A 25,299-nucleotide genomic window follows, 5' to 3' on the forward strand; every position below is an offset into this window, starting at 1 on the left:
AGGTTAAACTTGAAACAATTACATATCAAAGCCGACATAGTGGGGAGGCCTGCACTGTAATTTTTTGGTTATTAAAGTAATCTCTCTCATGTAAATTCTCCTGCTAACATGCTGCAAACAGCATTAGGAAATAAATTATTTCCCCATGATTCGATTTGTCAATGCAAAGCACCTGCAGCAGGCAAAAGGCTCTTGAAATATGTTGCCGAGCCCGGTGCCTGCGCTCGTAAGTGCAGGCTGGTGGGGTGGCTGGCTCCCGGCTCCCCGTAGCCCCGGGGAGATGATGGATGGGTGCGTGGAGGGGGGAGGTTAGCGGGAGGAGGCGGAGGTTGGGGAATGGGGGGGAATGGAATTGTGTTTAATAACAAAATTTGTATGCAAGCCTGCATCCCAGGCTAAGGATGAGTGATCGGCAGCCAGAAAGTATTAAAAAGCCTCGCTAAACAGATGCTGACAATAGAACAAGACACATCAAATCAGATCTACTTCAGGAGCATTAATATACACACGCACACACGCCTGCCCGCGCGCGCGCGCCCGGCTCCGCACCCCGCGCCCCTTTCTTCTCAATCACAGCAATATGGGAGGCATCAATAAATTTTTATGAGACTTTTAGAAGATCAACACGGTACTAGATGTGACAAAAAAGCAATGTGCCTGTCATGTTCGCTTTGTCGGGGACACTTTAGCCCCAGATGCCTAGCTGCAGTGGCAGCGGGGAGAAATTGAATTTGGCTGGCTTTAATCTGCCTTGATTTGGCAGATGGCTGGGTGTTACGAAATGAGCAGGGATGGAGGAAGGTGTTTTCTCCTGGGGCTATGGCTCCTCTCCTCTCCCAGTGCCACTGCCCTTGCCCCCCACCCTGAAACGAGGGGAAGCACACAGTTAGCCGTCGCCTTCGGGTCACCCCAAATACCATAGCTCTGCTCCCAGAGCAAGTGGCTGCAGTTGGTGGGGACCAGTGATCAATGGGCTGGGCATGGCCTCCCTTGCAGCCTCCCTTTCCCAGTGAGATGCACTGCTGGCTGCTTTCTGGGAGTTGCAGGATGCCCTCTATGCCTTGTCCCCCAGCTCTGCCCTTCCTGATCTTGGGAGGTGGCACAGATCAAAAGCAGTCCCTGCTGACAACTGAGATTCAGGCCTGGTGCCACCTCCAGCCTGTGCCCAAGTGCATGCAATGGGACAGATTTCCACCCCCTTGCCATCTTCAGTGCTACCTTGAAGTTCTCAATCACCCAAAGTGTGGAACAACTTTTTTTCCCCTTTTACAACCAACTCATTTCCTCCCTTTTCTTGTTAAAGATGTTCGAAATCATTCTTGAGGGAAAGAGGAAGAATCTCATTAGTCCCTCCCAGAAAGGGTGTCAGTGCCAGGAAACTGTCCCAGTTTTCAGGACAGGCGTCTCTCAGGTCAGCCAAAAGCCCAAGCCTCTGCCTCTGGGGATGGTGAAGAAGGGGACAGATTTAGACAACTTGACAGAGCTTATTTTATTCTTCATTTTGAGAACTTTTAAGAACCACTTCTCTCCTCAAAATCTAGCCCCACTCTGCTGCTAATAGGAGTTTGCAATTTGTTTTTCTCTATTTCCAGAGGTGGGTCAAGAACAGGCACAACCCTCGAGCGCCCGAGCCCCCAGACCCTGCGATTTAAGGATGCTTTCCTCCATCCCACTAACCAGCCCCCTGAATTACAGCAGCTGCAGCCCCCCGAGCCTCTTAAGGATGCTGGCAGCGGGCTGAGAATCGAAAGGCCGTCAGCAAAGAGAAACCTTCCCCTCCATAAACACTGCAGACAAATTAAAAATGGTAAAAGCGAAATCAAGACCTTTAAAGTTCAAACACTTTTCGGTGCCTTTTAAAGTTTTTTCGCTCTAGGCCCTTGCAGAGAGCACAATCTTTGGAGACCTTGGGATTCTCTTTAATCACCCAGCCAGGCTGCAGTGGTCTGAAATGATTACACATTTACATAGTAATAACCCCAACACTCTCCACATTATTTCATGGCCAGCATATTTCCACTCGGCGAGTGATCCATGTGTTTTAAATTATAACCTGTACATAGGAAATTAGTTACTAAGTACGATGTTCGTGGGCTCGTCTGACACTTCTAATTAAGGTGATTTACACAGAATTATCCTAGGAAATAAAAAAATGGTGTTTTGCTACCTAATAAAATATAATTACTACCCACTTTTATAAGTTACAGTTAGTTTTAATCTATTTGGGGAATTGTTTATCTAGTTGGTTACGGAAAAACAACAACTTCTTTCTCTTTTAGGTAACCCCTCCGAAGTACCAAAGAAGTCAAGAAACGCTCTGGAAAGACCTAGCAGTTTGGGCAGCCTCATTCTCTCTGTCCTAAGGACTTTTCACTTCCAAGCTGTTTCCTCACTGAATCACAGAATCACAGAATTTCAGGGGCTGGAAGGGGACCTTCAAAAGATCATCTAGTCCAAATTCCCTGCCAGAGCAGGACCACCTACACCAGATTATACAGGAACGCATCCGGGCGAGTTTTGAATATCTCCAGAGAAGGAGATTCCATAACCTCCCTGGGCAGCCTGTTCCAGTGCTCTGTTGCCCTCACAGTGAAAAAAAAAATAATTTGGGGGAGCTAAGACAGCAGTTTTGGCTGTGCATTGATACATCCCTACATTTTCTTGTGCCGTATGCAATAATGTTCCTGCTTTGGTGCTGCTGGAGAGCTCTGGTATTGCTTAACATTAACAGGAGCTGTACTGCCAGGTCCCCACATGCCCTGGGGCTCTCACTGGGAGATCATCACTTCTCTGTATTAGGACACATCAGCTTTCAGAGGAACATTTACTCCATAGTGAAAGCAAGTCTCAGGCTACACCACAGACATACAGATGTATTTGGTTAGGAGCATCCCCAGGTGCAGCCAGGAATTCCCTGGCATCTCTCTAAGCGAGACCCAAGGGCTGTTCATACACAGTGCTTCAGGTGAGACAACCCAAATGGCAAAGGGCAGCTCAGCATGCTGAATATGTGCCCTCCTTACCTACAGGCTTGGAGTTTCTCTACCCCTGTGGTGGTTGCTATTACATACAATGACCTTCAAGTTTGTGGGTTTTTTTATTAATTGTTGTTATTATGCTCTTGCCTTTTGGGGTGTGCTTGCTGCAGGGGAAAAAAAAAGGCAATATGCAAGGAGTGGTCCCTTTCACTCCCATGAACAGAAGCTCCTGCTTCCCACATGGGAAAGCCAGGGCTGAAGGTTAAGTGATCTGACTGTATTTCACCATGAGCAAAGTGGTACTTGTCCTTTTCCTTTAAGCCTTTGCTCTTGCAAGCTGTTGTAGGAACCTCAGCTTTTCCTCCAAAGCAAAAGACAAGTTTTCTGGGTGCCCAAGTCAGGAGTCAAGCAGAAGCCCTGCTCCCCTGGGGACATGGCTCATCAGCTGCCAGGCAGGGGACCAAGACTCAGGGAATGCTCTTGGTGCCCAGAACACACTCTGGCAGGCAGGACCCTTGCTGACAGAAGCCTGGTCACAGGCTTCTGAACTCATCACAGCATGAGCACTGTGCTAGCATCAGGTCATCACTACAGCATCCCAAGAGCAAGGGTGGGAGAGCTCTGTTGCAATTGTAGCTACAGCTTGAGTGAGGAGACCGAGAGAGACGTTCTCAGAAGGAACATCTAAGCACAGAGCAGTGATGGGACTTGCCCCTACTATTACTGCAAGTGTGCAGCACACTTCCATCAGCAATAAGGCCAGAAACAGCTGTGAAGCTGTGCTTGGTCTCCCCAAGCACATTTAAATGAGATTTCCCCAAAGCCCCCACAGAGGGCAAGGCAGGGCTTATGATGAGCATCCATCACGGAAGGGCTGAGCTCAGGACCTGGCATGGCAGCCGCCCCCTGGCAGCACTCTCCACATGTAATTAGTAACAACTGCAAGTGAAGAAGTTCCTTGAGCTTGGGCAGCTACAGTTGTTTGTGCTCATCCCTTAATGATATTGCAGCCAGAAGAGGCTTAAAGAGGTGGTAAGAGGGCTGCTATCATGCAGCTGGTGTCTTCCAGCTCTGTGATTCTTCTACAGAACAACTCTCAGCAGCTCTCTGGATTTGACAGGCACCAGCCAGAGCACATATAGCTCCCACATGAGATCCTGCAAAGCCAAAACGTTTCTACGAGCTGCAGCCAACTGATGTGTTACTTAAAGAAGAAGAAAAAAAAAATCCAGTGGAAACAATTTATTTCTAGCTGCAGGACTCACAGCTTGAACATGCAGCCTGGGGACAGGAGCCCCAGCAGCAGAGCAAGCCTCCTGCAGAGCACGCAGACGGCAACACCAGCCGTAAATAAGCAGTCGCTGGGTAGAGAGGGAATTGGATTTTTGTGAATGCCAGTTTAAATAAGTGGAAGCACCACTTGAAGCCTAAATAAGGAAACATGAGCTTGGTTGGTTTCCCCCCTCCCCTTTTTAAAAGTACATGAGGCCAAATCTTCACCTAGCCACAGGTGACATCCCACAGCACAGCTGGGCGTGATCTGTGCAGTCAAAGGGAAACGTAATAGGTTTTGTAACCTGCTGAGGCTGTTCCAGCTGTACCTGATCCAAGGGTTCCTTAGATCTTCTGCATCCCATGATGGGGAAAGGGGGTTAGTGATGGTAAATAATGCCAAAGATGTTGGAATCAGGACCAGAAATGCTCTGCCTTTACAGTCCTTACAGACATGCTTCCCAAATGGTCCCTCAGAGAGTGTTGTGAGACCTCAGTGCCCAGAGAGGAAGCTGCAGCAGAGATGCAGCCAGGATCATAAAACACAGTGGCATTGACCTGCTGATGCTAAAATCCCTTGTTTGCTCTGTCCTGTTCACACCCATCTGGGTCTTTATTCCCTACTGGGTTTTTATTTATAAGCCCCTGGTATCCCATGCCCCTGAGAGGAGCCCCTGTTCAGAGTGGGCAACAGGTTTCTGGGTGAGGGTATGATGTGAGTGGTGCAAAGCAGGAGGCTGGGGTAGGAGGATTGTTTCATTTCTCCTCCACTATTTGAAAAGGAGATGGCTGGAAAAATAAAGAGAAAAGTCAGAGGGAAAGGTCATGCATTAGATTGATCTGGGGGGCTCTTTGCTACCGTGGCTGTAATGACTGTTTAATTATTCCCAGCTCACATGGCAGTTCAGAAGAGGCTCTGCAGAAGGCATGCATCGCTTCAGGGCAAAGAACTGACCGAAGATTTATTTCTCACCCTTGGGTTTCCATGCACCTCTTCCCAGGCCTCCCACTGCTCTGGGAGTCTGCAGCAGAGGAAGGCTTTGCCTTCTGAGGCTCTGAACCCCAGCTTGCTAACCCGTGTCCTGGAGTCAGGGCATGGGCTGTGGGTACCACCTGCCTGACCACACTTCAGGGACCGTTCATAGCACTTTCAGGGCACTGCATGAGTGAGGAGATCTGAGACCCACAAATGTTCTCACCTGCTGTGCTATTGTGGAAGCCCTGACTTGAAAGAAGTGCTCTCACCCACAGATCATGGGCAGCAGTCTCTGACTCCCCTGGAGTTTGGCGTTAGGTCATCCCTAAGCAGGACAGACAGCTTCATGGCTTGTGCTATCTCTGCTGGAAAAGGTGTGGATGATGGGTCCAGGCTGCTGTCACTGCCAGCCTGAGAGAGCATAAAAGGAAACTGGAGGGTCTCTCTTCCCTTGCTGTTCATGATTAATCTGCCACAGTAAGGGGCAGGGACACAAATCAGAGGGGGGGATGAAAGAGGATAAATCCATGGTATCAGCAGCATCGCATTTTCTAGATAATAAACAGACTCCTCTCCTCATAAATTTTCCTCCATTCTGCCATAGTTTCCCACCACTGACACTGGACATGGAGCTGGACTGATCCTGGCCTTTCTGGGGTCCTAGCTGATGGGGAGAGCTGTGGCTCTGCTGGGGAAGCCTAGGACCCTCCTCCGGGCTGGCATCCTTCACCCTGGCACACACCAGGGTATAGTGGAGGCTGCAGGACCACACAGTAAAGTCACATTCAAGCTCGGGCTTCAGATGGTGCATGGGAAACCTGAGCTGGCTGTGGTAGGTGATCCATACCAGCACACGAAGTTGGTGGAAGAAGCACTGGAGACACCAGGCACTCTTTAATTTACTTGGTATTTCTGCTCTCCCTCTCAGTCTTCCTGAGGTGTGGCTATTTCTCTCTCCCTGCCCCATCATCACACTGTGTCCTCACTCCTCGTTTTGGCAGCAGCCAGCTCACTCACTTCTCCCTGTCCTGCATGGGCATGTGACCTCGTTAGCTGTCTCATGGTGGCAGGTGACCCTGTGTCCTGCTTGGCTGCCACAGAGAAGCTGACACTTCCAGGCAGGTTTCTTTGGTGACAGACTGTGTTTAATGTAAATCATAGAGGAATGGCACTGCTGGAGAAAACTTCAGGAGATGCCACTTCCCATGCACCTGGAGATGCATCCGTGCCTGAATCTGGACACCCATAACCCCACCTCTGAGATCCTACCGCTGCTGTGGAGTAGCATGGAATGCCCTCCTGCTGCCATGGGGCAGCATCTGCTCCCTGGAGGCTCAGGGCAGAGCAGGATACAAATTATCCCTTCTGTGTCTCCAGAGGAAAACAGCAGCTCCCTAGAACCAGCCTGGTTTTACTGAGGGGCATTGGCTATGGGACAAACCCTGGATGCTGCCTGTGCTAAGGGAAGCAGCCATTCGGGTACCAGCTGCTCAGTGCCATGTTCAAGTCTCTCGGAGGAGCAGCTGGAGGCTCACACGTGCCAGGACTCACACAAGAGGAAAACACTGGGTAGACACCACAGATAATGAACTGCTTGGTTGAACAACTTTGGGGGTGCTTTGGGATAGCCCCTGGGAGCCCCCCGGGCTGACTGTCTGCCTGTGCCACAGCCTGGGAAGAGTGCTGCACGGGAGGCACCCAGTCCCACCTCGCAAAGCACTGCCAGGCACTTAATAGTACCTGTCCCCACCATCTCCTCAGCCTGGATTTATGCCTTGAGGGGTCACCTCTGGCAAGACTCTAATAACACGACTTTATTAGCTTTCTTGTTCCTTCTTTAAGATACAGTAGCAAGGGGGGAGAAGGGCAGCGGCACCTTGGGAAGGCGTGGGTGGGGGGTGGGGTGGGGGGGGGTGTACGGGTAGGAAGCATCTGCCCTCGCAATTCCCCTTCTGGGTGACAGGGGGGCGAGGGAGAAAAATGATGCTCCCTCGAAATTTATCATGCACCCAATTACAATGTTAATTGGCAAGTCCCAGAAATCAATTAATTCGCAAATTTTTTTCAATTAAAAATTAAGATAAATCATAAAATGTTATTAAGCAAAGGCCAAACTCCATGAACTTCTCTTTTTTTTTTCCCTTCTGTAGGCATCTGGGTGAGGTTTTAGGTTTTTTTTCTTTTTTAATTTAAATAATTAAAAAAAAAAAAAGATAGAAAAGAAGGAGAAGAAGAAGAAGAAGAAGAAGAGCTGTGTTGCCAAAGCCTGATGCCCTTGAGTGCCTTTGCTGAAGCGCAGGGGGCTGTCATCAGCAGGACTGGGCTGAAGACAGATAAAAAAATATCGACCAGTCGGACACACTGCTTCTGCTTTATTGATCAGGCGGGAATTTAACTTGCTGTGCATATCCACCGTGTCAGCAAGGGCCACGGGCGAAATTAAAAGTACTTGGCTTGGAGATGTCGCCTTGATACGGGGGGGGTGGGGGGGGTGGGTGTTGAGGGGGTGGGTGGGGAGAGAGGGAGGGAGGGGGATAAAGGGAAGAAAGGAAAAGAAGGTGGAAAAAGAAAGAAGAAAGAAGACAGAAGTTGAGGAGGGGGTTGCGATGCCTGCTTTTCCCCCAGCTGTAATCTCACTCGCTGGCCAGAGCTGCTTGGCCTCTCTGGGTGTCTGCTGCGTGCAAGGAAAGGAGTCGGTGTGTGTTGAAATGGAGCTTTGGGAAGAAGCCTTTCTCACTCAGAAATGGCTCTCATCTCACCCATTCAGAGGCTGAGGAACCTGGAGTATTCACTGAAAGAGAAGTCTGGGGAAGCACCTAGCCATCAAGCTTAAAGTCCTCAGGCATAAATTGAAGAGACCTGAGGCAAGAGCCATGACCCTGATGTGACACATGACAACAGAGCTAATTTGGGTTTTACACACTCTATTTATCCTGCCAGGCCTGGAAGCACAGCCGCTCACCCTTCCCAGAGCAGCTGCCCACACTAGCTCTGGGAAGTCTGCTCCAAGGGGCCTTTGGGACAAAGTTCTCAGCAGATCCCACTGAAATAAAGAAAACCCTTGCCTGGAGCAGTGTGAGGGTCAGCTGTATTCAAACACAGGGGTTCCTGAGCAGAAGAGGGATATGAGCCATGTCTCATAATTTGCTTTAGACCTTTATCCTGACCAGAAGCAGCACAGAAAGCCCTTCTCATTTGGGCAAGCAGGGGGCACAGGGATGGTGTACTTCTTTCCTCATTCAACAGCAGGAGCCTGGGGGTTAGCAGGGGATGACTTTAATGAGAAAGACCATGAAACACTATGAAAGCAACCTGTGAAAGAATGTGAAATCCAGGATATGTCTCCAGATGCTTGGAGATATCTCTCAAGGACAGTGACCCTACCTGGAGAGACAAGGTAATCTCCCAGGGTCCTACAGCCTTCCTGTAGCTGTATTGCCAACTTCCCTCTTATTCCTTATCCCACTAGGCCCAAAGGTGCCTCTATCTCCCAAGGAGAGCTACTGCTCTGCCTTGCTGCATAAAGAAACCTGGAGCTCAAAGTCCCCAACCAGGAGGGTGAGGATGCTCAGTGCAGTGCCAGGAACTGAGCCAGCACTTTCTGTTTCTACCCCAGCTGCCAAGGGAAGGAGGATTAAAAACAGTGAGAGGAAAAGAGCACATGTGCAGATGAGGGAGAGGAAGCTTCAGAGGTACACCAAAGGAAGACTTAAGCCTGGGAAGTGGAGCACTGAGAGCTGCCACAGGAGCTGAGTACCATGGCTGGCTCTTTTCCTCTGATGTGAAGCAAAACTGGCTCCAATAGTCAAGCTAAATCCCCCCTCTGAGCACTTCACCTCTTTTGAAACAGGCCTTCCCACTGCATCTTGCTCCTTCCAACTTAAACCATTTTATGGTTCTATGATGATGTTGCTCTGCTCTCTTTTGCCTGACGCTATTTGGTTCCCTCTGCGACAGCATCTTTGAGGTCACCAGAAAACAGCTCACAGCACTTTCCATTTGCACCAAGGTGAGAGAGCCCAGTGCCCTCTATGTTCCAGGGAATGCTTTGTAATCAGAAAATCAGAAGAGAAATTATTCCTGGACACGCCATAAGGGTCATTAGGGGGAATCATTAGCTCCTGAGATGCTGGGTGGGGACACAGGGCTGTGTCTCCACACTCCCAACACAGTGGCAAGGAGCAGTGAGAGCTGCTAGCCCAGGCTGAGAACAGCTGAAGGTGCACGTGAGCTTTAAAATGCAAATATGCTCAGATTAAGTACTCACTGTGTAGGAAAGAAAGGAAGAAAAGTGTAGAAGGGGAGAGTTTTCACAGGCATGGTGCACTGTGAGAGCAGGATCACCCACCCGAGCACATCCATCCCTGGAGGCACCTGCTGTGGCCAGGCTCTGGGAGGTACAGGCACAGGTAACCTTACAACGTGGTGTGATGATATTGCTGAGTACATCTGCTAAGCTAAGAAACCCCTTTAAATGAAGGGAAAGAGCTGAGATTGGCCTGCCTGAGCTTGCACCATCCTTCAGCTGCAAAAGCAGGAACAGAGCTGGCATAGCCCACCTCACTGCTCCACCCTCTGGACCATTCTCCAGCTGTAATGATACACCTCATCTTTTTGGGGCTCTGAAGGCCAGGTTTGCTGCTGGCAATGCAAGGAAGAATCTGCTAGCTGTCACACAGGGAAATTAAAATGCATCCTGACATTTACCCCCCTACCCCCCCAAGCACTGTATATGCAAGAACAGAGCATCATGGTATTAATCCCATGGCATCCAAGTTCTTGACTCAACAATTGTAATATTTGTAATGTGACTTCCTTTTTTAAATGGCCACTAAATGCCTCTTTCCCAAACTGTAGAAAGCACTACAGACCCATCAGGGACCACTGGCTGAGGCAGGCTCCACAGCTCCTAATGCTTCCTTACTCCTGTACCCATCTTCCCTCCTACCCCAAACTTAACACATAGCCTAAAACCTGTCCCATTTCCCCCATCTCCTCCACCATCAGTGGGCTGTCATCTCCATTCACTTCCTGGAAAGCAGCTGTCAGGGTTTAAGGGTCCCCATGCACACCACCACCTCTCCTCAGAGTATTTACCTGCAGTGACACACGTGGCCATGCACTCGGCTTGCACATGGAGATATGTGTGTGCCTGTCCTGAGGGAGACCCATGGAGGCTGCTTTCGAATGCTATGCCTGGCTGCACTCCCCGGGTGGCCCTGGGCTGGGGAGTGCGTCTGCATCAGAAGCACCAGCTGAAGATCTGTGTTGTGGCTATTGACAGTTCCAGAAAGAGTATCACATTTCAGTGTGCTTTATTGCAAGCCTCTGATATGGGTGAAGTGTAATATAGGTGAATACAAATCCAGTGAGCATAAGAAACCTGCATCTAGCACATGGATAAGTTCCATGCACACCAGCCAGGGTTATCCATGTATTCTGCAGCGACCAGACTGGGTGGGCACAGGGCATCAGTGCACACAGAGGGCTGCAGCTATTATTTCTTATTTGTACCTTGGTGGCATTTGGCTGCTCAGCTGAGGATTGGCACTTTTTGCTGTGTGAGCTGTGTGTGCAGAGCAAGGAGAGCATCCCTTGTGCTCACCTGCCTCCTGTTCTCTGCTGCCTTGTGCTTGATCTCTGTGAAGGTGAGCTACTAGGTGATTTCTCTTTGGAGGAGGAATACCAACAGTCTTGCCTGGCAAGAGTTAAACCCCATAAAACCAAGGCTTGTAGTTTTGTTTTCTTTCAATTTATACCCTTCACTTAAAGGGGGGGAGGAGAAAGGAGGGGGAGAAAAGAGAAAGCCAGGTGACATATTCTAAGAGGGAGCACCGAAAACGTGTTAAGCACTTCAAAATCTCATATATTCAATCGGCCTCTGGCAAGACATCTGCCTAATGTTAGCGCTTAAATATCCTTTTCCATTTTACATGCATTCAAGTCTCATTTGAGCGAAATGAAACGGTATTATTAAAGGGAGATTTTGCACAAATGGCCTGAATTTGACATGTCAAGTTCAATGAGGCTGTTACATATGTAACACCGAGAAGGGCTCGGAGGCTGCCGGCTCTTGAAACAGCGCCAGTGGCTCAGAAATGAAATTTGCATTCAGAGAGCCGTGCCTCGCCACGCAGAGCTGTGCACAGGGTTTGACTGGGCCTGCATGGGGTGGAAGAAATGTGGGGTGAGCATGAGCAGGTCTCTTCTGGACACACCATGAAAGCAGCAGGGCTAGAAACTTAGGTGCCTCATTTGCACTCAAGTCCATTGTCCCAAGGGAAAGCTTGGCTTTGCACCAGGGTTGCATTCTCTTGAGTGGTATTCATGACCAGTCCAATGGCTAATGTCCATCCCCTGGGCATGCACAGCCCCTCAGTGTGAGTGGCTGCTGCCCCGAGGCTCTTCGTGCCTCACTGCATGATGCTTCAGCTGGGTAGACCTTGAGATGTCTCTGCCCTGAGATCAGGAGGGTCACAGCAGCACTGTGCATGGGGAAGAAGGGCTGTCCCTGGGGGACATCAAACCTCATACCCACCAGCTGAGCAAAGGGTGCATCGCTATGGGTGGAACTCAACCCCAGGCTTCTGGTGGGCTGGAACCCCAAGTGGCTCCTACAAGTCCATTGTATCTCAGCCCCAGGAAGCTCCTGCGATGACCTAGAGCAAGCCCTTTTCCTCCTTCCCTTCCTCTACCCTCTGAGAGATGCCGAGCTCCCTACTCCAGTGATGCCCAAAATCCCTGGTGAGCACTTAACTCTCAATGGAGGTGATAGCACAGGACAGCCCCTCCACCTTGCTTCTCCACCAGCCTCTCCCCTGCTCTTGATCTGGCCCTACAGTGACACCTCAGCTGGCTTATCCTACCACACCAGGGGGACCCTGGCACACAGGGAGCCCCAGTGCTACAGCAGGAGCTGATGTGGCACCCATCAAGCCTCTGGTGCTGCAGGCTCAGCATGCAAGAGGAGATCCACCTTCCTAACCCCAAGCACTGGAAATTTATGATTTTGTTGCAAGTCATTAAGGTTTATTAAAACTTAACAACACAAGCCATGATTGGCTGCATCCTCTTTAAATTAAAAAAAAAATAAAAAATAAAAGGCCCTTGGAAAGCAGCCCCTTGGTTTGCTTCTCCCCATCAGACTGATAAGTAACAGCTGCTCAGCCATTTCGGTAACAAGTCGGTACTGGCAGGGAGCGGGCAGGGCTGCCAGTGCCCATCACGTTTATAGGCCTACATTTTATTTTTATGTTTATTGGGTTATTTGAGATCATTATTAGTTTCTCTCTCCTCTTGTTGATGTGTTCTTGCTCCTGGCTCCTCCAGGCGGGAAAGGTGGGTGATGGGGCCACCCGCTAGGGCTGAGCTGCCCAACCAGGGCTGGGCAACGCACAGAGCTTAACCTGCTGGCGTCCTGCTGCCCGCTGTTGCCGCCTGCACTCGCTGCCTGCTGCTGCCAGCTGGCCACCGCTCCCCTCTGGGACTGGGAGAGACTGTCCCTGTTCAGAGCTGTGGTGTTACAGATTAGCCTCCATCGCCTGAATCCATCGACTAGATTGAACGTTATCTATCACGCTGCGGAGGGAGTCGTTATTTAATAATTAATAAAGACCTCTGATTCTTCTTCGCTGCCTGCGTGGCCGAGAAGAGCGGGCCAGGGAAGCGAGGGCAAGCTGGGGAGAGCTGTCTCCCCTCTAACTGCTGCTGTTATTTAAAGGAATAATGCCATTCTTTTTCATTTGTCAGCTGGCCCACAATGGCCCTTGTCATGCTTTATGATTTAGGGTTTCCTTTCCTTTCCCATTAAACGCCACCTTCCCATCACCGCCTCGCGCCAGCCAGCCTCCGCTCCTGGCTTGCGGTTTCAGTTTCACTCTGATATTGGCCCAACTTCTTTGATGGGCTCCTCCGAGCACTAATTGCTTCTGTTCATTTAAACCTGTTCACTAATTTGCAGTGGCCCTTTATTAAGTTGGATGCAGCCCAAATTACACCATAAATTACACTTGCAAGGGGACTGGGTGTCGAGGGGAATAAATGGGCTGCCTGTTCCCTGCCCCCCCCCCCAGCCTTTTCCTCTTCCTGTGCAATGCATGGGGGATACAGGTCTCAGCCTGAAGCTGCGGGTGCCTAATTTAGGAGATCTCAGCCAGAACCCATTTGGAGAGGTCTCTCCTTCTCTAGCTAATGCTCCCTCCTTCTCCCTTCCTCTGCAACGGCTATTGCTCAGTTGCAAAGATCCAAGCTGGGGAGGGATGGATTCTGCACGCTCCACGCTGCACCCCTTTGCCCTGGCACACGCATGCTGCGCTCACCCTCCTCTCCGACCACCTGGTGACGTAACTCTGCTTCTAGTCGGCAGTTTGATTCCTTCCCTCACCTTTTAATGACCGGAGAATTCATTAATAATTGAAATAAACATGCTCTTTTCCAAGGCCACTGAGTTTTATTAAGACAGGGGCAGGGATCTGCCAACCCTTGGCTGCAGCCATTTCCTAAATAACTGCCAGCAGTTAAAATGCAATTATTATTTATTCTTCTTCTTATTTTAAACAGGGGCTTTGCTGTGCTGGGGGAAGCAGAAGGGGGCTGAAGGCAGCTAATGGCAGTCCCTGCTCCGTCGTGGCTGTGAACAGCATCAAAACTGCTCATCCAAACGCACCCCTGGAGAAAGGGGAGTTGCAGTGAACCCCAGGGAAATGCTTTTGTCCCACTGGCTAGCACTGTATCTCCCATACCTGGTAGCTGTGGGCACCACCATCTCCTCTGCCATGGGCAGATGCCCTGGCTGGCTAACTGGGGATGCTGGTGGACCCCAGGGAGCTGCTTACCTGATGTTCAGCTGGGTGAGCTTCTCCAGCTCCTGTTCCATGTGCTCTTGCAACTCCCCAGGGCGAAGGAGGACTTGGCAGATGGGACAGATCGGAGCCTGGCTGTCGAATAAAGTTGCCTTCTTTTTGCCTGCAGGGAGAAAAAACAAAAAAAGAGAAAGCTTTAGCCCTGATAGGCTGCCATCAGCACTGCCTGCACTCTGCCCTGGTCCCCATCCTATCTGAGGTCTGAAACCAGGGGATTTTCTCCTGATACAGTCCCATTTCTCTCCCCCTCCCACAATCCCTGTGACAGGGGCTGGCTCTGTTCTACAGCAGGACAAGTGGCCTCAGCTGTGGGCCCTCCAGCTTTACAGGGAGAGCAGCAACAGCTACATTTCAGGAGTGACCCTGTGCAACCCCACCATCCCTAGTCTGTGGTGCAGGTGGTATGACTTGTGGCAAACAGATGACACAGCACTAGCCACTGTTCCCATTAATTAATAGCTGTAAATTAAGAACTATCTTCATCCTCCTTGGCAGTCCTGCATTTGGATGGGTCAGGATGACTCCCATGATGGGCAGAGTGATTCTCTGTGGGCGCACAATGGTTGGGAGGCAGAGGACACCATGTGGTGCTGGACTGTGGATGGCAGGGAGCAGGTCCATATGCTTGGCATACCTACCCTGACTATCACAGAGGATTGCTCACCCTATTGTAAAGATGGGATGGGGCCCTTTGTCCTCCCCACACCACCCTCAGCACTGGACCTTGCAGCTGCCTGAGCCCTGAGTCTGCTGGGGCTGTATCATCACTGGGTGACATTTGGAGGTGCCTATGGACCCCAAGCCTGTGCAGGGCTGAGCCCCTGGGCACCCTGGAATTGGGGAACTTCCTCATATCCTCCTTGCCCCAAATCCTCCCCATCACTCCCCTGCCCAGCCACATCTCCCTGGCTCAGTCTCTGCTCTGAAGCCAATTTCCTGCAGCTCAGAAAATTTATTGCCCCCTCTGTAAGGAATATACAGCGTCTATTTAACATAAAATAAAACTCTAAAGCAAACAATGAAGTTTCAATAAACCAGAGAAGCCCACGGGTCTCCAGACCCCCCTCTCCCGGCTGTATTAGCAGCTCTGCTCATGAGAGGGCGTGCGGAGCCCAGCTCAGATGGCTCCAGCGGGGAGAAACATGCTTTATAGCTGCCTGTTGTCATCTAATGTGAACCCTCCTGCTGGATTATTTATTTATGTATTAGACATGGATCAAATTGGTTAAATCCAAGTGAGAGGCAGTAATGCACAATAAAGCAGCCAGCTCTGGATATGGGGGGGTTGCATACACTGTGGCCTTCCAATCAGGAGCCAAAAGGTGCCATTTTATGACTCCTAACGATGGCAGAGCCCAGTTAAATGAATCCCCATTAAAGGAATAGACCTTCTCAAAGTATAAAACATTGGTGTGAGCTGCTTTACTGGGTCCCTGCTGCTCGCTGTATAACTGCCTGGTGCACGTGTTTAACGAGAGGAAGAGTCTGAAATAAGTTTGGGAGTCACCTTGGCTCATCCTTGCCTTCCAGCAGGACACTGTGTACGTGCCTGACAGGAGCAGGGCTGTTGCCAGAACATTACCTGCCTGTTTCTTCAGCCTCCCCATAGGAGATGAGGGAAACCGAGGTACAAAGGGCAAGTTGAGGCAGGCCAGTCCTACGGTGCATCCCCTACTTCTCCAGCTTCTCCATCCACTGGGAAGCCTCTCATTTGCAGAGGCAGGAGTAAATCCCAGCTGCATATGAACTGCTCCTGATGGATCCTGAGCAGATCCCCAGCACAGTCCAGGCACCTTAGCTCCTCATGCCTACCACCTTTCTGCTGGGAAGCACACAGCCCATGCAGCTGGGACCGTCTTCCTCTCTCCTCCTTCCCTCATGTTTAAATAATGCCCAGAACCCAACCCAAACCCAAACAACCAGCTCCTGCTGACCCTTGCGGGAAAGGTCGGCATTTCAGCAATTCCACCTTCCTCTTGGAGCTTTTCCACTTTTGTGTAGTGGGGGCCCAAAATAGCCCAGGAGCGTCCCCGACCACCTGCTATTTATAACCCCAACTTCACAGCAAAACAATGGAGCTGTCTGAGTCTCCCTCCCAAAATAAACAGGCAGCCTTTGAGTGGACGGGAAATCCTGCTGGATCCCTGCTGTGGGGTGTGCAGATGGACGGGTAAACAGGCTGCCCTCCGCCCTACCACAATGCATCCCCACTCCCAGCCCAGGCCACCACTGTGGGGCCCACCAACCCCCTTTGCCTGCCACCCACAGCTTGGCCTGGTGGGGCAGAGATTGAGCATCCCTGGGTCTCTGCTGTCTGGGGAGCCCAGGGCTATTTGTTTGCTGGAGAAGCTGATGGAAAGTCTTGGACCACAGCACTGTGACGGACAGACTCAGATCAGGAGGCGCAGGTCAAGTCCCTCTTGGGGATGAGCTCTGTTGCACTGGACTGGTGGCTGCCAGGCCAGATCCTTGTTGGCTGCTTGTTTTCCTATGGGATGCACATTCCTAAGCACAGGTGACTGGATTTCAATGGCCAGAGCAAACAGAAGGAATCTTAGGCCATGGGAAGGAGCCTTCCATGGCCACTCCCAAGTCCAGCCTAGGTCAACAGGAGGAATGAGTAGCGATGGCCTTACCCACCAGCTATGGCAATGTTATGGTGATAAATTTGTGCCAAACAAGGACATGACAGCTGTCACTCCAGATTCCTGTAACATCTGGGGAAGATTTTGCTCCAGTGAGTGTGGGAGGCTGATGCTTGCACTGAAGGAAAGGCTTCCAGAGGGGCAGGAGAACAGGGACCTGGACATGTAGCCAAGTCCCTGATATTCAGATTACAAAGCAACAGACAGAAGGAGCCCCAGCTCCTGGCCCAAGGGGCTGACAACCACACGTTTTTCAGGAGTGTGGATAAGTGCAAGTGACAGGCAGAAAGGAGGGTGCAGCTCCTGTGCCAACAGGACACCTACGCAAGCCTCCTCAGGTCTGCAAAACCCACTGCACGCCTGCAGTGCCACAGAGGCTGACAGGGGGATGCGTCTCCCCAAATCAGTGCCATCCTCATCCTCAGTGCGCCCCACAGCCTGACACACGCCTACTTGTTGCTTGTGAATGCAAAGGTAGAGGGAGATGCATACATCCTGATTCTCATCTTCAGAGCAGGGATGTCTTGGTACCCAGGAAAAAGCAAAGATGCTGCACTGTGTGTGGCTGGACTGCTCTGAGGTGTAGGTGCTTACCCTGCTTGAGAAGGCAGAGGGCACTGGTTTTCCCAGGGCGGAACGAAAGATCCACACTTCCAAGTGGATTGGACCTGTGCCTGCCCCAGCAGCAAGTGCTCGATGCTCTTCCTTCCCTGCCCTGTGCCAAACCCGCTCCTGGGAGACCCTGAATGGCTCTTTTCAGGCTTTTGTTTTTTGGCAGCTGTGTTTTTGTTTTCTTTGCCCCTGTCTCTCCCCTTTGCTCTCTGGTTACTCGGTAGGCTCAGCTCCAGTGTTTACCCTCCTCAGCTCTGCCGTGCTTCCCCTGCTGCCGACCCCCTGCTCGCTAGTGCCAGAGAGATGAAAAGGCAAAGCCTTAGTGCTCCCGCTGTTTGCACGGTCTCCTGGGCTCCACGGAAATGTTTAACTCCAAGTGTTGAAACCAAATATTTCCTGCTCTGAAAGCAGAGGGCTCGATGCACAGACGCACCCCTGTGTGGAGGAATTTGTCCGCAGGCTCCGTCGGAGGATGTCTGCAAACGAATCGCAGCCCAGATGAGGACCGAACCGAACCCTCCTGATCCCAGTGGGGATTGAGGGCCAGAACCCGCCCTCGCATGCATCGATATGAATCCCACGTAATTCCCCTGAGTCCTCTGATTCACCACCAAGTAACTGCTAATGGGAGCTGGGCTACAGGCTGAGAGTTGGGCGCAGGCGCCGGAGGTGCCAGTGTGGGACTGAATAGGTGTGAAAGCCTGAAGCCATCCCTGCTCCCTCCCTGTGTCTGTGTTCCGGAATGGAGGCCTGACAGCAGTGTTGGCAGGGCAGGAATGGGTTACTTGGAAGGGAGAGCTTTACCCCCACCAGAAGAATGGGAAACACTGTTTTGGAGAACATTTAAGTGAGAAAAAAAAAGACCCAGCCCTCCAACAGCCATGTCAGCACGTGATGCATACAGCCCCTTGTCACTATACAGCATGGCTTAAATGATGCTCCCAAGTCACTCTGAATAAGCAAAGTTTACAGGATGTGAGGCTCACTCTGCCCAGCAGCTCAGCAAATTGCCAAATGAACGAAATAAATTGTTTATAATTCAATTGCTCAGCTCCACTGATGGCTGATTGCACAGCCAGGTGCCTCTCCAGGGACCGTCACTGTGGGTGGCATCTGGGGTGGCAGCAAGAAGGGAGCAGTGATAGGGGCACATTCCCTCCTGGAGATGCACTCAATCTTTCCTAACAGCTCCCACTGGGCAGACCCCATGGCATCTACCCAGGTTTCAGGTCTTCTCCCCACACTGTCCTTCTTTGCTCACCCCTAGGAGGACCAGCCCTTCTCTCTCAGGCTTCTGATTTCTTCATTTCAAACTGTTTTCCACTTGTCTGAGTACCAAACTCCCCCTCCTCTGAGACGCCTCCCTTCATCTCACCCTCCTATTTCCTCTCTCTCCCTCTTAAACACTCCATCATTTAAACCCAATCAAAGCCAGTTGATCTGAAACTCTTCTGAATAGAAATGACCCCATGCTGGGGCCCTGTGGCCCTCTGCACCGCTTCGGGGTTCTTGCTGAAGCCAGGTGGGTGGTAATGGAAGTGCTGACACAGGCTCCTTGACAGCATCGCCGCTGCCAGTGCCTGTAATAATCCCTCCCGGCTCCCCCGCAACTCGGTTTCCGCTGCGATTATTTTCCATTCGATGATGGGTTTGCTGTTATTTGTGTACTGATAGCAGATATCTCGTGTGACAAGCATCCTTTCCTTCCAGCTCAAAAAACAATAATTCACAGAAAGCCCCATATTAGCTTGGAAATAGCCAAACACTTGCTCTTCTCCTGACGAGCCCGTGCTGCAGCTGATGAAGCTTGCAGAGCACTGACAGTAAGTGGCAGCCAAGGGGCTGTGCTGCGGCTGGAGGAGGATGACAATGGTGGGGTGAGGAAGATGGAAATGCTTCATGTGTCAGTGCAGAGCACCCCTGAATAGCATGAGAAGCAAAAAGTATTTGGTAATAAAGTGGGGAGAGCAGAAATAATGTTGCTCATCACCCTTCCAGCTGCCTGTTGTTTTCTAGTGACCTTCCAGTGCTATCCCCATGGGGCTGCATCCTGTCTGCTGGGTGCTGTCTTGGGTTCTGCTGGGGCCAAAAGGTATGTGGCCCCCAAAAGCCTCTACAAGGCGGTGTTTTGAGGTCAGGACACATCCTGATCCTTTCAGCAGCCTCTTCCTTTCCTTCAGGCTCCTGGCTGGCTGTAGGGTGCAGACCTCAGTATGCTGCCCAGGTCTTCATCCAGTCTCTCCTGTGTTTGCTCTGTGCCTGTGCGCTGGGGACAGCCATGGGCAGTGAGGTGACTTCATGCTTGTGTGCTGTGGCTGGGTTCAACATCTGATAGTAACTGCATCCACAGCACAACCTAACTCTGCAAATCCTCCATAGTGCAAAGAGTACATCCAAATCACCAGGGAATCACCCTGTGACAAGCAGACCTACCTTCCCTTGGAGCATGTGTATTTTGGAGGTCTGTGCAGGCAGGAAGAGACCAGAAGTCCAGAAAAGAAATGGCCTTCGAGGAGTCATTTCTCCACTCCCTACAATGCAAGGCTGCCACAGGGCAGCAGCAGAAGCTGGATTCAAATTGTCCTGGGCACAGCACAAGGCCAATCCTGCCTTGAATCTAGCAGAGAGAGGCACGGGGATGGGTGACAGCCGGTTTTATACAGCTGGGGTGTATGTACATAGAGACAGTGATGAATTTAGGGACCCCTACAACCTCATGAACAAACTGGGGCACATTTAAGAGCTGAACTCAGTTCCCTGCATCCTTACCAAGGGCCTGATATCCCGCACTTCGCCCTGCTAAGGTGCCCAGGCTGCCAAGCAGCTTAGAAAATACACCTGCTTCTCCTGAGGCTAAAAACTATAGAGGGATCCAAGGCAGAAAAGCTTGCTAAAATATTGATTTCCTTCCAAAGAAAAGAGTTCTCTTGTAGCTGCCTCTCCAGGCAAGCTGAATACTGGAGAAAACTGGTGTAAACTGGTACAGCGATGCTGACATGCAGCTAACACCAGCTGAGGTGACCCTATGGGTCACCCAGTGAAAATGTGTGTTCAGACAGCACCCTGGGATCTTCAGAGGCTGTTGTGCATCCTTCTAGGGTCTGGCACCACATTTCTCATGGCAGGTGTCAGCCCAACAGCAAGGAGAGGTGAGGAACCCCTCCGAGCATCTGACCCCACCACCTGTGATCCCGGTCCTAGCTCTCCGTCTGCGGAGATCATGGCTGCCCAGTGTGGGGCAGAGGAACATGGATCGAGCTGGACAATAATTTAAGAAACTGAGTGAGTCTGTACATCCAATCACTTTACAAATCAGGGGAAAAGGAGAGAGGAGGAAAGGCAGAGGAAGGGGGGGGAGAAGTGAAAAGGCCGCGCAGGGAAATGCATCACAATTACTGTCTCGGCTCTAATGAGGAGCCTGTCATGAGGCTGTCATCCTGCGGAAAGCCACCTACTCAGAAAGATTCAATAAAAAAGTAGCAGAGAGATAAAAAAGAGATATATTTCAGCCCTTGCTAATATTCTTTTCATTTGTCCCAGCACAAAATAAGATACTGCACTTAACCGGCTCGGTTAAAATGAAAAGGGGGGGTGGGGAGGGGGGGGCGGGAAGGGAGCAGCATTGATCAATACCACTAAAAGCTGGGAGACACGGTGATGGAGTGCAATTTTTTTGTCTGTGCTGAAGCATAGCAGAGGCCCGGGTGGGGTAATTTATGATTCGCACGCATGCCGGCTAACTAGAGGCTGACAAGACAATGAATCCTCGATGAGAGGGCCGCGGGCCGCCGGGAGAGCTGGAAAGGGAAAGCATGACAGAGACCTGGAAGAGAGAGGGGAAAAGGAAGGCTGGGATGGGCTGCAGTCCTGGCTCCCCACTGCACTGCTCCTGGGCTCCACACAGCTCCACAGGGCAGAGCAGGAACACTTTCTTGGTCTTCACAATTGAATAATAAGAGGAACGCAGCGCTAAGCCAAGGGGCTGCGCTGCTCTGTCCCTGCCCTGCTCCCTCACAGCTCCCAGGTGGGCAAGCTGCCTGTGCTGGCTTTCTCTGGAAGGGAGGAAGCACATGGCTGCCTGGCCATTGACCTGTGCTGGTCTGGAGATGGACCAAACCAGGACAGCGGGGACTGGGGACAGACCCCTTCTCTGATGGGTGCTCACATGAGTATAGGCAAGTTGGGACCACAGAGGGCAGCTTCCTGTTGACATCCATCCTCTGCCCTGGAGCTTCCTCCAACCCACTGCCTGATCCCCAAAACCAAGTCCTGGAGAGCAGCTAAGTCTCCCCAGCATCAGTGGTGTCACTGGCTTCAGTGAACACAGCATGGCATCAATGCTCCTGGGGGAATCCTACAACTCTCTCCCTCCAGCCAGGAGCGTGATGCATCTTTTTCCCACATCCTGGAGCTGTCCTTTGACTCATGGGTTTGTCATGCCATGCAGCCAAGAATGGTCAGGCTGTGGACAAACCATCTGGAGCCAGTGGGACCCAGGGACCATGCCTATAGTTCTGCAAACTCTGTGGCCCACAGCCAGTTCTTCCTCTGAGGGGCTTGGGAAATGAGGCACTGGGACCCAGCACATTGCCCAGCAGTCAGGCAGTCATGCAGGAGACCTTAGGACTCTCTCGCTACCTGTGCTGTGGATGGAGTGACGGCTAAATCAAGTGTGGGGAATGGCTATGTTTCCTCATCATCCCTCCTCCTCAGCCACCTGGCATGCCTGAGGATGTGCCTGAAGGGCTCAGAGCTGAGTGACATTCACCAGTGGGCCTGGCCTCTGGCCCTGTTTCTGTAACAAGGCTCACTTCTGGTCCTTTGCTAAACCAGTCCCCTGAACTGGGGTTCCTGCTGGCCCGGTGGAAGAGGGTGCTGAGGAGAAGCTGCATAGTTGCATTGCCAAAGTGTGCCTTGATTATTCATGCTGTGCATCAACTCTTGGGATGGAAAGACCTGGAGCAAAATACCTTGTCTAGCTGCCAAAAAATAACATCAGTGGGAGCTAGAGAAGGTGGGAGTTTCACAGGAATGTCCCCGTGTCTGGCTGTGAGCCCGTAAGAGAGCTGAAGTCTGATGTTCTAGACTGATTGCTCCATCCACACCAGAAGCCAGGATGCAGTTGTGAGAGGGAGTGACAGCCCTGCATGGGGGCTGGAGGAGCTGCTTGAGGGGCTTTTCCCTCCTGGCCTCATTTCACTGCCACACATCCTGCAGAACTCACAGGATGCTCCTGAACCACACTGCAGCTGCTCAGCTCTTGCACTCCCTGTCCTTCTGTTCCCCTGAGTCCTCATCAAAGGGCCTGTCCACCACCTGAGAGAGAGGATCAGCCTGGAAACGGGACTCTGCCTTCACCATTGACTGTGAAAGAAAGGCCTGGGGACCACCCCATGGCCAGCAGGCCAAGGGCTTGCTGTGGGTTCCCCTGCAGCTCAGCAATGCACCCTGAGAGGGCACTAGCCCCATCCTATCCCCGCAGCATGTGCTTGCAGGTAGTCACGCTGCTCCCATGCCCTTGACTTGGAGGGCAGCTTGTTAAGTTGGTGATATACTGATCCGTCTATATTTAAAGGGGTGATGGGGTAGAGTCTTTCTCTGCCTCCCATGCACTCCCTCCCTCCCACTTCCCAACTCCTTTGCTCTCCTCCCTTGGGGATGTGTGGGGCACATATCGAAAACACAGATATTGAACTGTCAAAACTATTTCCTACAAGAAAATAGATTCATCAGCTTGCAGCACGCAGGGTCATTGCCACATTTTCCCCTCGCGCCAGCACCTGCACATGCCGGCGCATACCCAATGCCTCTTCGCAGCACCGGCACTTTAGCTTGTAGCTCAGGGCCCTTAAGTGACTTTGAGAAATGGATAATCGATTATAATTCCACGGGCCTCTCTGCAGATTTATCCAGAGAATGTATAAAAGCCAGGGATTGGGAGAAGCGGGTCCTTCTGGCCAACATGTCGATTGCCTGTGCTCTCCGTGCCCGGCTCGTAAAATCGCATCCCGAGCACGACTCTGTTTAATCCATCAGTACACAATCAATGCACTCTGTAATCAACTCTTGATCACTTAATTTTACACATGTTGGCTGAATCCCTTTGTTTAATCACTAGATCAGGCCGCCTTGTTGCAATGCCCCCTCCCTGCTTAACCCTCCCTGACCCTCATCCCTCCCCTTGCCAGCACCACCAAATGCAGCCCGAAGCCTTCATTTCACCTTGAGGAAGAGCTCCTGTGAATTTAGAGAGCTGTGAGGTGGCGAATGCAGGGCAGAAAGAAAAACAGGCATAGTGAAAAAATAACACCCCAGAGAAGGAAAATATTTTCCCTTCTGTGTCTTCCGAGAGCTTGTCTTGGCCATTTCCACCCACAAAACAGAAATCTCCACTGTGATTTTAAAGGAGACTTAGATGATAGGCTATGGGTGCTGGAGACCAGAGGACGTCAGGGTGTCACTGGGCAGATGCACCAGCACACGATGGACACTCATCACAGCTGCATCCAGCTCCTCCAGCATCCTCCCCACCCCATTATTATTTTTGACTGTTTTAGCAGCTGAGGCCATTATGAGCATTGGTTCTTGATCTTTCCCTCCCAGAGGCATCCTTGGGAACATTGCTCCCATCTCGCCGGGTTCATCTTCCTTTTTATGGCAAGAGCATGACCCTTGGGTTGTGAATGCATGAAAAAGCAGCTATTTGGCATTTTTAGCGTGATTTGTGCTGCTAGCCTGATGCCACCTCACCCTTCACACATACTCCTCTGGCATGCCAGGGTCAGCGTCCAGGGGATGCTCGTAGGTGGAGAAGTCTGACTGCCCGACATTGAAATGCACTGGGATTTTGCTTGTACATATCTCATGCTGCTATCAGATAACCCTTTCCAAGAAGATTTTTGTTGCAATTGTGTGATGAGACTCTGAAGGCTCAGAGGTAGCAGGACTGCATGCTTGCAGTGCAAATGTGGACCATTTTGCCTGGTCGCTTAGGTCAAGCAGCACATTCTTCCTACCCAAGCAGCATGGCAGTCAGTCATTCATAACCCAGTTAAATCTTCCTTCTTAAAGAGGCCTTGATGCCACCTCTAATTTGGCACGTGGACTAACTGCTGCTCATGCATGGTATATGCTTGAACGGGAGGGATCTGAGAGTGCAATTGCCAGGGGAGTGTGCAAATGTTAGCTTTGCACAGGAAACTTGCACAAAACTGCATGTTGACACCAAGAGGCCAGCTGTAGGGCAAGGCAGGCACGGATGTTTAAAGAGAATTCCAGTTGCTATCCTATAGCAAATAGTCTTCAAAGAGCCCCTGGAGCTCTCAGCTTCTCAGCATGGAAAGAAGAGCTTGTACAAGATGAAACGCAAATAAATAGTTTACTACAGAAAAGATATCCAAGGCAAAGAGTGAGATGCAAGTTTTAGATCTCACATTAGACAGCTGGGGTTTTATTGGTCCCCAAGTAAAAGCTGTAAATAAAGTACAAACCCAACCTGCATACTGTCAAACTACATTTAAAAACCCCCACAACTTAATTGCACTCAGGGGCACCAAGGGGTGAACTGGTTCACGGTGCATCACAAGACAGCCTGCAGGGCTGTTAGTAAAGTGTAAATCCAAGAGCTGAGCAAGTGGAGCCTTTTGCCTTGGGATCTGCTGACAGGCACAGATTACTCTGGCTTCACTAATGCAGCTCAGTCCTGCCTCAGAAACTCTTGGTAAGGGGTTAGAAAGAACAGAGAGCACAGAAATCTCCTTCCTCTGTTCACACAGTGCCAGGAAGGAAGGATGGATTGTGGGTGGGATGCTGAGACCCTATCATCCTGTTTCCAGGCTCTTGCCTGGCTACAGGGGGCAAAGGTGATGCTGCACTTCAGGGTGGCATGGCTGAGGTGACAGGGACATTTGCTCTAACCAGAATTAGCCAGCATGGAATCATTGAGTGACCAGAGC

General features: G+C 51.0%; 1 protein-coding gene across 2 annotated transcripts in view; it reads right to left on the reverse strand.

Moving 5' to 3' along the window:
* The window catches only part of RNF220 (ring finger protein 220), a 231,760-nt gene that overhangs the window by 72,869 nt on the left and 133,592 nt on the right, over positions 1–25,299 (reverse strand). For both annotated transcript variants that reach the window (XM_054165291.1, XM_054165290.1), the window contains exon 3: positions 14,061–14,190. In XM_054165291.1, the coding sequence (XP_054021266.1) occupies positions 14,061–14,190 (130 nt within the window). The remainder of the gene's footprint in view (positions 1–14,060; positions 14,191–25,299) is intronic.

This window comes from Dryobates pubescens, chromosome 11 (genome assembly GCF_014839835.1).
Source record: "Dryobates pubescens isolate bDryPub1 chromosome 11, bDryPub1.pri, whole genome shotgun sequence".
In the NCBI taxonomy this organism is placed as follows: Eukaryota; Metazoa; Chordata; class Aves; order Piciformes; family Picidae; genus Dryobates; species Dryobates pubescens.